The sequence below is a fragment of the Plasmodium malariae genome (assembly GCF_900090045.1).
Source record: "Plasmodium malariae genome assembly, chromosome: 11".
In the NCBI taxonomy this organism is placed as follows: Eukaryota; Apicomplexa; class Aconoidasida; order Haemosporida; family Plasmodiidae; genus Plasmodium; species Plasmodium malariae.
Genome location: NC_041785.1, coordinates 927,873 through 944,451, shown reverse-complemented (window position 1 = coordinate 944,451; position 16,579 = coordinate 927,873). Strand labels below are relative to the sequence as shown.

Sequence of the window (16,579 nt, the reverse complement as noted above, 5' to 3'; positions counted from 1 at the left end):
CAAAACTGCGAAAACAATTGAGCAAATGTCCCAAATCACTAAAAAACTGCAGTAAACCATGATAAGGATGCCATACTTTTTAATGTACAAACTTTAAATATCTTTTTTAAAAAAGAAATTTCTTAAGACCTGTATTATATTATTTTTTTTAACATCAGATGATTCTATATTTAATGATTTAAAAAATTCATAGTTCATATTGCACGAACTCATAATATTTTTAAAATTTCTTTTTTTATTTATATGAGGATTGTCAACAATATTGGTTAGACTATTTTCTTCATTTAACACTTCCTTGTTAGCGGTGTCTAATGGGTGCTGCACAGAATTGTATGGATCACTTCCTTCTGTATTTTTGTATCCTTCACATGTAGCCATGTGCTTATGGTTGTTCGTGTCGCTATTGCTGTTATTACCACTGTCATTACTTCTAGTACTTGGGGCGCCCTTAGTATTGTGCTTATTCGCATCTACACCATACAAACCGCTTTCACTACTGTAATATTCGTCTGTGTTACTATTATTCTTGTCTTTACTTACATTTTTTGTAGCTCTTTCGTCTTCTACAAATTTTTGTTCACCTATATTTTGGCTATTTAACTTTTTTTCGTTTTGTATTTTTCCATTTTGTTCTTGCCCGTTCAAGTTAGATTCCTTGGAATTGACTCGATCGTATGGAATAATTTTATCAATGTTGATGTTGTAGTCTTTCTGATTAAGGTCGGCTAATGAATCATGTTCATCTGTGTGGAAATAAATATTTTTCTTTAGCAGAATATAGTAAATTTCATTTAGTAATACCCTAATACCCGTGTTAGGTATAACATTAACATAATTGTTTTTTTCCCTTTTCATCCGAATGAATAAACTGTTGTGCATATTTTCTAACTTCTTAAGAAACTTATTATTATTATAATAAAACAGATTTGTAAAATAGTTAAAGAAACCGTTAGATGTGTTTGTATTTTTAATTGAACTATTGTTTTTATTTATTATATCTAATATTTCTTCAATATCGTTCAGATCAAATTTATCACCGTCATCAGTTAATTTGAAATTAAAATTTCGGTAGGGGACTGAGTTAGGGTTCGCTTTTCCCTCCTTATTTATCATGTTCATTGTCATGTTTGTGCTAGATCCATGGGTCAATGAATTTGTATCATCCTTCCTTTGATCAGGGGATACTTTGTTATTACTGCAAATGGTAGTGGTAGCATTAGTGTCGGCACTACTTTTTGAAATAGCACTATCGTTCCCTTGCATCGTTTTAAGGTTAGGGATGGGAGGAGAATCCCTATGATCAAATGTTTGTTCGTTAGGAAAAATTAAATTTGAAATTTTGGACTTGAATAAACTAATGTAGGAAGGTTTCCATACTCGTTTCTGATTCTGATGATATTCCTTTATATCATCTTTTTCTTCTAAAATATTTATTAAGTTAATTAATTTTTCTTGATTATATTTATGATCCTCGAAATATCTTTTTCCAATATGTTTTAATTTCATAATAATTTCAGGTGAAGTCTCATCTAACTTTATATTGTTAATGAAACAATTGAAACGAAAGTATTTGTTTTTATCAAGTAAATTATTACATATATCATGTGTCAGTTCCGTGTTTGTTATAGAATAAACAATTTGCTTTAACAAAACATCCCATCGTAAAAATGTATCATACGTTTTATTGTCATTTAACTCGTTTATAATTTTTGGTTTAAATTTACCAGTGCCTACACTTACAATACAGTCAATATAATCATTCAAATTGATGGCTTTTTCTTTTTCTTTCTCTTTTACTTTTTCATTTTTTAAAAAACAATTTTTCATTTTATCAAAAATACTTGTTTTTTTTTTATTTAAATAGTTGTAAAAAATCAATTTCATTTCATTAAGACTTAGTAAAGTAGGGTTATTAAAACATAATGCTCCATCGGCATATATATTATTATCAAAGGAAAAAAAATTGAAAAACCCTGGTGCGGCAGTAGTGCACCTGAGTACATATTTAACAAAGATGTTGTAGAAGCATTTGTAAATGCTCACACTACTTATGTTCTCATTTATTTGAATAGTGCTTCTGCTGTTGTTGCTTCCTTCACCACTTCCTACATCATTATTTAAATATTCATATGCTTCATTGTCCTCATTTTTTGAACCCTTTCCTTCCTGAACAGAGTCATAATTTATTTTATCTCCCTCTTGATAATTTCCTATTTTCCTCAAGTTAACATTGTAATTTTTTAGTATGACAGGCTGTAAAGGGGTGATATTCATTTGAGTTGATACAGTAAAAACGTACGGAGTAAAGAAGTCTGAATTATAGTGAAACATTCTAATATTTTTAAAAAAGGAGTTTAATAAATCATTTAAAATGTGTGAATCATAGTAAGAATGTTTTAATAAATATCTTGTATTTCTTACAGCATATGTATCTTTTTGAAATATTTTATTAATTAGTATATTATACAAAAACTCGATTTCATTTAGGTGCGCCTTCTCTAAACCTATTAAAATGGAAATGACTGCTCCTGTACTTGTTCCACATATGATATCAAAATATTCAAACAAGTTTTTTTTTAAATGACTATTAATACATTTTAATATTTCTATTGATAACAATCCTCTAATACCTCCACCATCAAGACATAGAATTCTTAATTTTCTTTTTTTTTTTTTTTTCAGTGCTATTACAATGTTTCTAAATTTATCGAAACTTATATATTCCTTGTTGTTTAAATTGTAAAAGTATTTTTTTTCCCTTCTCTTTTTCTCCTCATCTGAGTGATAAGTGCAATTAGCGGAATTAGCAGTGGTAGCTCCAGTAGTAGCAGCTTCCGTAGAGGAAGTAACAGCGCCTCCTCCACTGGAAATCTCATCACTGGGATAAGCAGTGCTGCTAGGAGGATCACTCATTTTTTCCTGAACAGTCGAAGAATTATTCTTCGTTTGTTCAATTCTTACATCGGTCTTACCTTTCATTGACATTTTCTCTTGATATGTAAGATCTTCCTTCCTCTGGTTATCCACATGCTGTTTTACTTCCCCATATTGTTGGTTTCTCACGGATGGGTATGTATTACTTTCCTTAGCTTGTTCCTTATTTAGAAGCATTACACTTTTAGGGATAATATATTTTTTAAGTTTGACAAAATATCTTATAACATTATCAGTAAAATAAGTAATAATATTTCTTTTGATATCATTTTCTTTCATTAAATATTCGTGTGTTTTATGTTCCCTATCAGTAAAAATGATGTCATTGTATAGATCAAACATATTAACTCCTAAAGATTTTAATATTATATTTGTCTTCCTTATGATTATTAAATCTTTATATTCACATATAAAATGTCTATTATAAATATTATTTAGTTTTTTTTTTACCACTTTATTATCATACAAAAACTGTTCTTTCTTTTCATCTGATATGTAAAAAGAATTTTGTTTCTTGTATTTATTTTCAAAAAATAGAGTTAAGAATTTCAAGCATTCAATTAATTCTTCATTTTTTTGTAATTCTCTAATAAAGTTCCCCATCTTTATATCTTCAATATATTTTGATAAATTTTTATAAAGAAGTAAATAATTATCTTTTCCCTTAACATTTTTTTCTATTACATTTATATAAAACGATTGTTGAAAACATAATATATACAATATCCTAAGTATAAGAGTTGTATTTGCTTTATGTAAATTATTTCTTATATTTTTTGACAATATTTCAATAATTTTCTTCATATTTTCTTCTTTTATAATAGTATAATAATATAAATTATAAATAACTGAATTCTTATTTTCTATTAAAATTTCATACAGCAATTTTAGCACCTTATTAGTGAAGTAGTCATTTAAATTTAGGTATACGAATAAAGATTCGACATAATTTTTTAGTAGAGTTAAATTTATATACGGGTTTGTAATATTTATAGAATTTCCATTTTTTCCTACACTATTGTTAGTAGTATCATTGACTACATTTTCACTCTGTGCTTTGAAATTTTTAATCAAATCCATGTTAAAATTCATGATACCAATAAGAACATAGCTTTCCATATTCTTCTTCTCTTTCGTGTTGTCGTATTTTATGTATATATCTTCATACCCCTCAATTGTCTTACTTTTATTTTCATTCCTTTTGAATAAAGAAAACTTTAAATCCAAGTTATTTATGTATTTATATATATTTAAATAGTTAAATAAATTATGTTTTCCCAGGCTTGGTAAGTTGATAGCTGACGACTTGTCCCATTCTCCTTTTTTATTGCTATCGGTAATGCTCCCTGCATTGGAGTTACTCATTTCTTCATTTATTTGATTATTCTGTTTATTCAAAATTATATGTTCCTCCGTAGTATTTATTTTTTTTCGAACCAAAATTAGTAATCCCATGTTTATGTACTTACTCTTATTTTCACTACTTACATTAATTTTGGTATCTGTTTTATTTTCCATGTCTTTTACATTAATATCGTAGTCATTAAACACAATATTAACATTATTTTCATCATATTTATTCTCGTATTCTACTTTATCTTTTTCATCTGTCTTTGAATCTTCTTCATTGTTTTCCTGTTCATCCTCTACCTCTCCCTCGTCATCTTCCTCCTTTTCTTCTTCTTCACCCTCTTCATTTGTTTCATCTATTGTGTTTCTATTACCATCATTTTCCTTTTCCTCTTCCTTTTGTTCTCTTAATTGCAATTTTTTCCTATTCTTATTTTTTTCATATTTTAATATATCCTGATCATCTTCCGCGTAGTTATCATAAATTTCATAATAATTATTGCAGTTGTACTCATTCCCTATATAGTCGAACACATTATTTCTTTTCTTCACCCTATCCGTTCCATTCTCGCTCATCCTGCCTTTCGCTATTTTTTTGTACACAATTATGTCTTCCTTATTTTGAAAATTTACTATTATACTCGTTAAAATGTTGTCTTTCGAATTTTTATTAAAGTAGAAGGGAAGAAATAGTACACTACCTTCCTCGCTATTTGTTATTTCGTTTATACTATTTATTTCGCTGCTCCTATTTGCATTCTTTTTCTGCTCCTCCAATTCTTTGTAATTTTGCGTATCACTGTCATCTACTTTGGAATTATTTCGTTCCTTCTCATGGTCACCACTCACCGTTTTGTAGTCAACTTCCTTCCTTTCATTGTTTATATTTTTTTTATTTCTTTTTATATCAATAAGTATATTATCTGTGTTGTTATCTATTTCATCTATGTTTTTTTTTGGATTTAATATGATACCGTTAGAACTGTTCCAACTTTGCGTTTCACTTTTTTGTTTCATAATGTTACTGTCCCTTACGATATCACCCCTATTGTAGGAATTAAGATCATCATTCCTTTTATTATCATTATTCTCATAATGATGATTATTTACGTCCTTTTTGTTTTGTTCATTCTGTTTAGTTTGTTTCCCCTCATTTGCGATATCCTTACCATTTTCATAATTGTTGTTGGATGTTGAAGCTTTTTTTACTTCTTGCCATTCTTTAACCATCCCCTCCTTCTGACAATTCCACTGCTTTTCATTTGTTTTGTTTTCTACTTTTATTTTTTCTTCCTTTAATTTTAATAATATACTTTTACCTACATGATATATCTTATTTCTAATATCATCGATATCACCTTTTTGGTTTTGGTTTTGGTTTTCGTTTTCGTTTTTGTTTTCATTTTTGTTTTCGTTTTTGTTTTTGTTTTTTCTTTTTTTTTCATCAACATTTGAAGTGTCTTCAGTTATATTTTTATTCCCACTATCATCTGAGTATTTAAAAAATGATGTGAAATAATTAAAAATTGAACTAGCTTCTTTGTATTTTTCATTGTTCCTCTTTTCATTTAAAATATTCATAATAATATACAGTAAGGATATTTTCACATTTTTATGTGTATAATCGCTGAGAATAACATGATAAAATTTTTTATATTTTGTTAAATTTTTAAATATCAATAAAAATTTATAAATTAATTGATAATCAACATTTTCCGTTTTTTCTTCATTTTTTGTTAATTTTAAAAATTTCTCATTTAATATATAAATAATTATTCTCATATAATTATTACTAAGGAGCAGACGTTCACATGTTTTGTCCTGAACAATCTTATGCAAAAAATTTATGTAATTTAGTTTCTCCTCGTTGTTTGTTACATTGTTAAGTTTTTTGAAAAACAAATCGAGACCTACGCGATAGGAAAAAAAAAGGAAAAACGAAAAAATGAAACACTGATAAATTGCAAAATTGAAAAATTTCAAAGTGGTAAGTGTATATAAACAAGGAACAACACATGAACTTTATTTGTTTTCATACATATTCATGAATGATGTCATAAAATTTTGGAGATGTTGTTGTGTACCTATGTATTTATTTACAACATCGTTAAAGACATTAACTTGTTTTCTGTGCTTTTCTTTTCTAAATAATTTGATTTTTCGAATTTTCGTTAAATTAAGTTTGCTTGATATAGGTGTAATATACTTGAACAAATTTTTTTGCATTCTTAATGATAAAGAAAACATATGAAGCGAATAAATTGCATAAACCAAAAATAGGTAAACATTTTTAATCATTTTATAAAGATGGAAAAATGGGAAAATGGAGAAAAGGAAATAAAAACAAAAAAAAAAAAAGGATGAAACAAAGAAAATGCAAAAACGCTTATGTTTAAAGGTTCATACCTTCTTACAAATTACATATTTTCTAAGGGAAAAAAGCAAAAAAAAAAAGGATACAAGGATAATTTTATTACACTGCTTTTTCGTAGCTATTTCTTCAAATATTTCCTTATAATTTATGTAACCTTTTATTTTTATTATTGTTTTTTTGCATTTTATTTTTTATTATTTTATTTTGTTTTATCTTCCTTTTTTTTTTTTTTTTTTTTTTTCAAGCTTTCCCATAATATTTTCATAATTTATTTTTTTTATTTTTACAGTACATGCTTTATTCTTTAGCATTTCATTGTTTACTACCCTTGATGTGACTCAAGTTTCAAGAATAATTTTTTGTGCTTTTTGTTTTCTCTTCTTTAGGCTTCTAATTCTATTAGTTTTTGGTTCCTTATATAATTACTTCTTTACTTTTTACTCTTTTCTTTTTTCTGCATTTTTCATTTTGTTCTAATTTTTTTAATATGTATTTATTTCATATACTTTGATTATGTTATAATGTGTTTTATCATGGGACACAATTCTCTATATTAATTTATAGCATTAACGACAAAATATTTTTTTTATTCATATGATATGTTCACATTTATATATATGTATATGTATGCATATTTATTTTCATTAACCTAAATTTGAACAAGTGATAAGCATAACAATTTATTGCATCTGTCAAAACAAATGCTAATTAGCACGTTTTATTTTTTGTTATTTTTTTAATTTTGAGATACAGGATTCCTTAAAATGGCTAAGTTATTTTATATGTATGTAAATATATGCAACATATCTCTTAAGTTTTAAAACGATGAAAAAGGTTGAAACTATATGTAAAAAAATAAAAAATTGTGAATGTTATATGTTGTAAATATTGAAAACAGGAAAACAGAAGAAAAAATTTTTAATTATAAACATTTTAATTGATAGAACTACGCTTGCATATAGTACATATTTATAGGAAATTTTTTAAATTTGCTACTGAGCAAAATATACTAAGAAACGTCAAAAGAATTCCTTTTATGAAATAATTGTAAACTTGTACATATATATATATATATATTATGTGTATAATACGCAGAAATAACACATATATGGACGTATGATGAAGTATACTTCATAATATATGCACATTAATGTGCACAATGTGTGACAAAAAATTAAAAAAAAAATAAAACAAATGGAGCAAAATTTTCTTTTATTTTTGTATTATTTTCTTTTTTTCTTTTATATTTTCCTGACTTTGTAATTTAATTATTATTTGATATCTATGGATTTTTTTAGGTATGGATTTATTCCTCTTTTTTCGCCTGAATAATTATTTTCATGAACTTTTAATTTTGGATGTTGACTATTATAGGTTTTCATTTTTTTCATAAATTTAATTTTGTTATGAACTCTTGCATTTCCATCGGTTGATTTTCTCTTTCGTACTAAGCCCTTATTTTGTATAATATTTTTATTTGGTATTCTTCTATCACTTATTTCATTTTCTTCGTCCACTAATTTTTTTCGTATTTCTCTATTTTTTTGTTCCAAGTTTAATTTTTTATTTTCTTTTCTCTTTTTTTTAAAGCTTATCATACTTTTGATTTTTTCATCATCTATTTCATTATATATGTTCTTTCCAAATTTAGCATTATTAGAATTATTGTAATCTTCACTCTTATATGAGGTATATCTGCTATTAATTTTGTCAAACTTTTTAAAGGAAACAAAGTCGTCATTCACGTTATTTGTTAATTTATTTTTCTTCATTTGTTTGATTTTATTAATGTTGCTTCTAAAAATTTTCTTTTCTTCCAAATTCTTATTTTTCTCTTCTTGGTTCATTTCGGGTAATTCCACAAATTTCAATAAATCATTGGATGTCATTCCAACGTTACTTAAATTATTCAGCTTGTTTTTCTTTTTATTTAATGCTTTAATTTTTTTATTTAAAATTTTTTCATCAAAATGCATTAACTTTTCCTCCATTTTCTTCATATAATTATGTTCTTCGATTTTTTCTGGTCTATTTGATACCATATCTTTTATTTCCTTTAAAAATACGTTTCTCTCATTTTTAATTTTTTCCCTTTTCTTTTTCTTTTCTTCCTTCTCCTTTTCCCTTATGTGACTATCTGTGTATTCCGTTATAAGGCTTTTGCTGATTTTATATTTTTTGTTTTTGTATTTTTCGTTATCACCATTTACTTCGCCATCCTGAGCCTCATCATCTTCGTCACCATCGTCTTCCTCATCATCATCTTCGTCACCATCGTCTTCCTCATCATCAACTTCCTCATCATCAACTTCCTCATCATCAACTTCCTCATCATTAACTTCCTCATCATCGACTTCCTCATCATTATCTTCCGTATCATTAACATCATCTTCATCCTCAACATTATCCTCATCCTCACTATCTTCTTCCACGTCATCTAACTCTAGTTCATTCGCTCCTTTACTAACATTTTCTCTCATCTTCACCTTTTTAGATATAGTCTCACCATTCTTTTTTGATGACCCTAATTCGCCCAACTCTCTACCCGAGGATTTATTTAGCTGCTGAATTTTGAACTTTATTTTACTGTCTAAATCATTTGTTTTTGAAATGATTGTGTTCATATATATTAATTTATCTAGTACTGGGTGATTATGAGTATAACAATTCATAATTTTAAGAAACACATAATATGTAATATATATAATGTAAGTTAACATTGTTTCATTTTTTTTTTTAAGATAAAGTAAAGTATTCTTATTAATATCAGATGGACTAACATTATTTTCATCAATTTCCTTAAATTCAAATAATTTTTTATTATCATTAATTTCATTAAAAACTTTTTGAATATTCGAAGACAACTCCTTTAAAAGAATTTTATATTCTTGTTGTTCACTCATAACTATTTGTTCAATTTCCTTTTTATTCTTACCTTCTAAGGTTATTTCATTTTTTTTGCCTTTTAAATCCTTACTCACATCGCTAATTAGTCTTTTAATAATGTTCTCTTCCTCATCTATGCCATGGCCCCCCTTTTTTTTTTCTAAAATCTTGTCCTCTTTTTCTGTCATATAGATGTCACATAAATCAAAATCATTTTCATTCAAATTCTCTTTTTCTTTTTTATTTAGATAAATAGCTTCTTTTATTCTTTCATCGTTTTCTTCATTATCACTTGACGAATTTTCACTTTCATATTGATAGTAATTTCTTTTATCTTTCTCCCAAGATATCTTTATGAAATCGTCATCTTTTTCGTTTTCTACTTCGTCGTCTTTGTCTTCATCACCGCCATTATCATTATCATTATCATTATCACTATCACTATCACTATCATCAAAACTTTTCTTTTTTTTCTTTTTTTTTTTACCGCTTGTAGATTTGAGGTCACTACTTTCATTGTTACTATCACTTAAAGTATCATCCACGGAATTAAAGTTTTCCACATTACTACTATTGACATCATCCTCAAATTCAACATCTTCCGATTCGGAATTCTCAACAAACTTAATTTTGCTGGTATCAACTAACATATAATTTTTTTTCTTCTTCATTTTCTTCTAGCATATATACAAGTTCATAACGTAATTAGCATTAAATGGAAGACTTACGCAGAAAAATCAGGAAATCGTAGAACATAAAAATATATCAAAATAAAACCTTTTATATATAAAAATGTAACATGCAACAAATGTTGTGATGTTAAAAAATAGAAGGTTTTATTCTTTTTTTCCTTTAATAAATTAAATAAAACATTTTTACTTTTTATTTTATATTTTAAAATAAAAAATAAATTAAACACGAATTTTAAAATACTGTTTTTCCTTTTTTGTGAAAAGGAATGATTCCATCTGTAAAAGAATTATGTTATATATTACGTTTAATTAAACATATGATGTTCTCTCTCTATATATAAGGATATATATATTATTTTTTTTTTTACTTTTTGCGCTTACAAAATTTTCTTAATAAAAATAAAATATCCCCCATATTTTAAGCTATTTATTTTGAATCATATATATATGCATACATATATTTACATATATACATACGGTGTTTATACGTCCATATATGTATGTATGATCAAGTTAAAATTGCTTTGTATTTTTTATTTATGGTTTATTAAATTCAGCTGTTGCTTGAGTGTAATTGCTACATACAATAAAAAATTATTCTAAAAAAAAAAAAAAAAAAAATTTTGAATATAAAATAGAATTAAAAAATCCAGAACATGAAATATTTTTATCACTCTACTAGTAATTTTTTCCTGGCGAATGTAAATATTATTTGTGAAAAGAAAACTTCTAAACAAGCCAAAAATAAAACTTTATGAAAAAAAAAACTAATATAATTTCACCGAGTACAGTAGTAATAATACTGAACGTTTTCACTTTAGGGTTAAAGATAATATATTATCTTAAAGTATGGCAAAGAATTGTGTTATTTTCACATAAAGTACAAAAGCGTAGAAATATATTTGTGTGTAGAAATGTATGTATGTATTTAAGTATGTATGTATGTATGTATGTATATATATATATATATATATATATATATTTTTTTTTTTTTTTTTTTACAGCTATTTTTGTTCCCTTTTTTGTTCCTATATTAGTAGTACTATGCATTGTTCATAAAATTTTATGGTAATCTAATTTTATACATGTGTAAACATATACATAACATTAAAATGAATAAGATTGAGAACAAATCAAAAATATACATTACTTTTTACATAAAAGGTTATGTAATAATAAATTAGGAGAGATTAATAGGAATATAAAATTAAAAAATAAAAAGACTATGAATGAATTAAAAGAGTTAAGTAAAAAGATAAAAGAAAACACTAACGTAAAAAAAGATGAAAAAACATATGAACCTGAAATTAAGAACTTATTCGAGAACTTCCTTAGCAACAATTCGATAAATTATTTGAGTTCCCTTATTAATAAAACAAATTTAAATGATAAACTTAGTAAAAATGTAAAAGAGGAAATCAACAACAGAAGTCGTGATATTGAAAATGGTAGCTTAAATAAAAAAAAAAATCTGAACAATGAAATTCATTCTGAACAGGAAAGTGGCCTAAAAGAAGACGCAACATCTTCGATAAGTAAGAAACTATCAATAGAAAAAAAGAAAGAAAACAAAGAATATTTAGAAGGCTTTTTATTGGATAATAAAAATATAGGTTGTATAAATGTAAAAAAAGTTATGCAAAATAAAAAGTTTTTTGAATTTAAAGATTTAAATAAACTAATAAACAGTTTTAATGATGAAATTATAGAGAGAATTAAAAATCTAGAAAATTTTATTAACAAAAATAAAATAAAAAATGACTATAGTGATAAAATCTTAATGACAGAAAAATTTAATAGGGAAATGAAAAATATTGAAAAAAAATTCAAGGCTAATAACCCTTTGTATGAATTATATATAACAAGGAAAAAAAAAAAAAAAAACTATGAGTCCTTACTGTTCCTAAAAAACTTCTTTAACTGTTTAAAAAATTACATGCATTTTTTAGATAAATCGGAGAAAAATTATAAAAAATTAAATATTTGGAAATCATTAATTTATTTAAGAAATTGTAGATTGCATATTTTATTAATACAAGCAATATTTAAATGTGTAAAAGACGATTTATACCACGCTTTAAATGAAAATGAAAACAACAAGTTTGGAAAAGGAAAGAAAAGAGAGGAAAATAGACAAGCGGATGCTTACATAGATTATAATTCACAATTTAACAATACTACTAAATTGGACAAATTACAGGCAGAATTTGAGGCACAAGGCATCTTTATGAATGGAAAGAAAAATGACCTAAACGAATATGGTCAAAACAAGTATGATCAGAACAAATGTGATGAAGAAATCTATGGTAATAATGACTCAACCGCTCCAATTGATGGGCCTGATAAACATACAGACATAAAATTGATGGAAGATTTGAAAAAGTTATTTCAAATACAGTCCACTTCACCTAATCCAAGTAACAAAGTAATATTTTTGAAAGAAATTAAAATTAAATATGATAACATATTAAATAATCTGAAGAATATTGTGCAAACTATTTTTAAAAAAATGTTTGTTCTTAGCGATAATATTAAAATATATAAATACATATATTTGAATTCAAGTGATGTTTTTTTAAATAGTGAAAATATCAGGGAACAAAAAATTACGTACTCTATCTTTTGGTATTTTGCGTATATTTTAAAAGAGCATACTAAATATTTGGAAATAATAAAAAATTACCTATTTTTAAATTTGTTCAAATTGATGGTCTTATTTTATTGCATTGTAAAAAATTTGAATGGAAGAGAAATATTACATAATCTAAATAAAGTGAAACAGATAAACACTTTAACATATGAGAGTGTAAAAAAATTTGTTTCAAATGTGATAGGGAAAAATAGAATGAATTTTTCCATATCCGATGATTCTCACAACATTTTTAATAAATTTAAAAATTATCTATTTTGTGTACATAATGATAAATCGCTACACAGTGGCATAATATCTGAAAGGGTAAAAGAAATAAACGATATATTATTCAGTAAAATATACTTAAGCAATTATATATTTGATAATGAAGAATACATCCTTATTGACATAGAAAGTTTTTTTAGTAATTTCTTTTTGTCATTAGAGTGTATCAAAAATAGAGATTCACAGAACATTTTACCCCGTAAGGAAGAATTTTCAGAAAGTGCAAATGTGTGTAACAAAAATGATGAAACATTTATGAACAGTTCAGGAAGTAATGGAAAGATGTTGAAGAAATATTTTTTTCCAAATATTTCAATCCATAAAAATGAGGATGTTAAAAAATTCGATCATGACTGTGTTCAGAATGATACGAGCAGTAGTATTCCTACTAATGAAGATAATGATATGAGGAACAAAATTGATAAAGGTACAGGATGTCACGATTTTTTCATCATTTTATCTCGTTGTATGTTCGAATTTCACCATATTATAGAACAGCTATTTGTTATAAATAAAAAAGAAAAAAAACTTTTAGATATTAGAACTGGAAAACAAATATGCCCAGAAGAATTAGTACATATATTTAATTTTTATTTTGATAATAAAACAAATAAAACTAGCTATGAGCAAGCATATTTTAATAAATTTGAAGACAATTTCAATGAGGAAGAAAAGCTAAGTAATATAAAAGAGAAGTTAATAAAGAAATATCAGTATATCAAGCAAAGAGTGCAACATAGCAGTGAAGCAGTACAAAACGATGAGACCCTTTTTTCTCTCTATATACTAAATAAAGAATTGAATAAAAATGTATTTTCTTTTTTTCATAAATTAAATTTGAAACGAAATAACTTAACGGATATTTGTAATGTATATTATATATATATGTGGAAGAAAGAGGAGCAGAAATTTTTTCTGTTAATTAAGAATATTTTTAAAAATAACTTAATTTATTATCTCAATTACGTTTATTCTATATTAAACGATTTATTTCTTTTTAAAAAAGAGGGAGAGTATATTTTGGTAGATCAAAATATTCACAATTATGTATATAATATATTTTTTGATATAAATAATAGTTACAATCTGAGAAATATAGAAGAACTAAATTTTAACACAATTTTGAGATATATTGAGGAAGGGCAAATTGCATTGAATAAAAGTCTAAAGGAACTGGTTGACAAGACAATTACAGAAAAAAATGTTCATAACCAGAATGTATTAAATAGGGGTAACACAACTAAAGTGCTAGTTACAACTAAGGAGGTTAAAACAGGTGATGGCAACAAGGAACAAGGTAAAATTGGTAAGAAGTCAATGTTTGATGATAATAATGATGAAGAACATTCTAACCACTGTTCAGATAAAAACAGTGTAAGTATAACTATTAGACGAAGTAACCTAGACTGCATACGAATTCATAAGAAATTACTTTATTTAGTATTTACAATTTACCGTATAGTACATTTGTCTTATACTGTTTTGTTTAAGATTAACGAAAACAAAAAAAGGAATTGTTCAAAAAAGAATGTGGATAACATAAAAAATGGAAATTCTAACATGAATGAAAAATTGAAATACATTATAAATATTAACATAATATTGTTCTCTTATAAAATAATTAAACATATTTATAATATGTTTTTAAGTTACTCTTTTTTTATTTTTCGCTTTTCGTGTTTACCGAATATAAAAAATAAGGAGGAACATTTGTTATGCATAATTAATGATAGTATATTTTTAAAAAAGGTGTTAGAAAATATTAACAGAGTTTATATGAATTATAAAGAATTATTTAATTTTACCATTTCTAAGGAACATATAATATTTGAAAATTTTGAAACAAATAAGGATTACTTATTTGGCAGGGATGGAAATTCTCCCATTGATACTGGTACGCATATAAATCGTATAAGCAATAATACAAATTGTAAAGGTAGTAATCACAGTGAAAAATACAGTGATAATTGTTATGTGGACCGTAAACATTGCTACAAAAAAAATAGTAACAATAGATATCATGCACAGAACAGTTATAACCATTTAAAATATAATATTTTTGATAAAAACAGCTTCGAAATAGAAATGAAGCAGAAGAAAAGAGAACATATAAAATGTTCACCAAAGAAAAATATTTTATACATAAATAAAATTAATATCTTAAAAAAAATACACCTGTTTATTGATAAATTTCATTTAAATTTGAATGTTTTTAAAAACATGTTTATTAAAATTTATAAGCAAAAATTTACGTATCTTTTAAAACAAGATATTCTTTTCATAGATGACCAATTTTTAATAAATTCTTCTAAAGCAATCGCTATAGTTTTTGAATTTTTTCAAATTCAAGATTTGTGTAAATTAATACATAAAGATATTGTATTACGCATAGTAGACTATTTCTTTTACCTTATAAATGAACACCTTCATAATTATGTAATGGATAAAAGACGAATAGATGAAGAGGAGAGGAAACTTCTCTACGAAAAACTTGTCTTCATTCAAAATAGCTTATCCTTTATTTTGAACAATTATAGGGGTACGAAAAATATGTTATTACTCTGTTTCATTCGTCGCTCCGTTGTTCCGCTACTCCGACACCCCATTGCTCCGTTACTCTCTTACAACTTTGTTATTTTAAATGCCCACTGGTTTATTAACTGCTTGTGTACATATATATATACATACCTATAGATATGTGCATATTTTCACGAACTTGTACATACAAACCGATATCAGCACAATCCGCTCAACGCACGAATGCTTAGAGACTCACTCAATGACACTTCTTTTTTCTTCTTTTTTTTTCTTTTTTCTTCTTTTTTCCCAGATCCCCAATTTGAACAGAAAAGCGCTGTACCACAGGAAGAAAATAGTATTTTAAAAATTGCCGATGAAATGTCCATGAATTTAATAAATTTAAAAAAAAATAAAATATTATTTTTACTACTTTTTTGTAAAATAAAATATATTTTAAATGCGAAAAAAGGAATTTTGGAAATGTATAATGCACAAGTTGTCCATGTGTTCTTATCAAATAATCCCTATGCATATGGCGATGAAAATTTTGATGCTATATTGAATGAGTTTAAGTAAAGAATATTTACTAAACCACTTGTTTTAAAATATTTTAAGCACGTTTTCTGTAAATGTATTTAAAACTTTTTTATTTTTTTTTTAAACGTATGAATATTTGCATTTTTGGTGATATTTTCAAAATCTCATCCTTTAATTTTTTTGTGTCTGATTTCTTGTAAAAAATTGGACGAATGGCATATGTAAATACGTGTGCATGTTTAAGTTTTACATATTTTGAGCTTGTGTGTATATTTTATTTATGTTCACTTTTCTATTTCATCGTATTTGAGCATACATTTTTTATATAACTTCTTAATATATTTATACTTGTATTTACCTTTTGTTTTA

General features: G+C 25.4%; 3 protein-coding genes across 3 annotated transcripts; 1 reads left to right on the top strand and 2 right to left on the bottom strand.

Annotated features, from left to right (window-relative positions):
- Positions 1 to 93: 93 nt before the first annotated feature.
- Positions 94 to 6,582, bottom strand: PmUG01_11028000 (patatin-like phospholipase, putative; the record flags this gene model as incomplete). Its single annotated transcript, XM_029005929.1, has 2 exons — positions 94 to 6,194; positions 6,369 to 6,582. 2 exons carry the CDS (start codon positions 6,580 to 6,582, stop codon positions 94 to 96), a joined length of 6,315 nt encoding a protein of 2,104 aa, XP_028862469.1.
- A 1,347-nt stretch (positions 6,583 to 7,929) lies between these two features.
- On the bottom strand, positions 7,930 to 10,215 carry PmUG01_11027900 (small subunit rRNA processing factor, putative; the record flags this gene model as incomplete). The annotated part of the gene is made up of 1 exon (XM_029005928.1): positions 7,930 to 10,215. One exon carries the CDS (start codon positions 10,213 to 10,215, stop codon positions 7,930 to 7,932), a length of 2,286 nt encoding a protein of 761 aa, XP_028862468.1.
- Positions 10,216 to 11,461: 1,246 nt separating this feature from the next.
- Positions 11,462 to 16,249, top strand: PmUG01_11027800 (conserved Plasmodium protein, unknown function; the record flags this gene model as incomplete). The annotated part of the gene is made up of 2 exons (XM_029005927.1): positions 11,462 to 15,733; positions 16,001 to 16,249. The coding sequence occupies 2 exons, from the start codon at positions 11,462 to 11,464 to the stop codon at positions 16,247 to 16,249; spliced, it is 4,521 nt and encodes a 1,506-aa protein (XP_028862467.1).
- Positions 16,250 to 16,579: the final 330 nt, after the last annotated feature.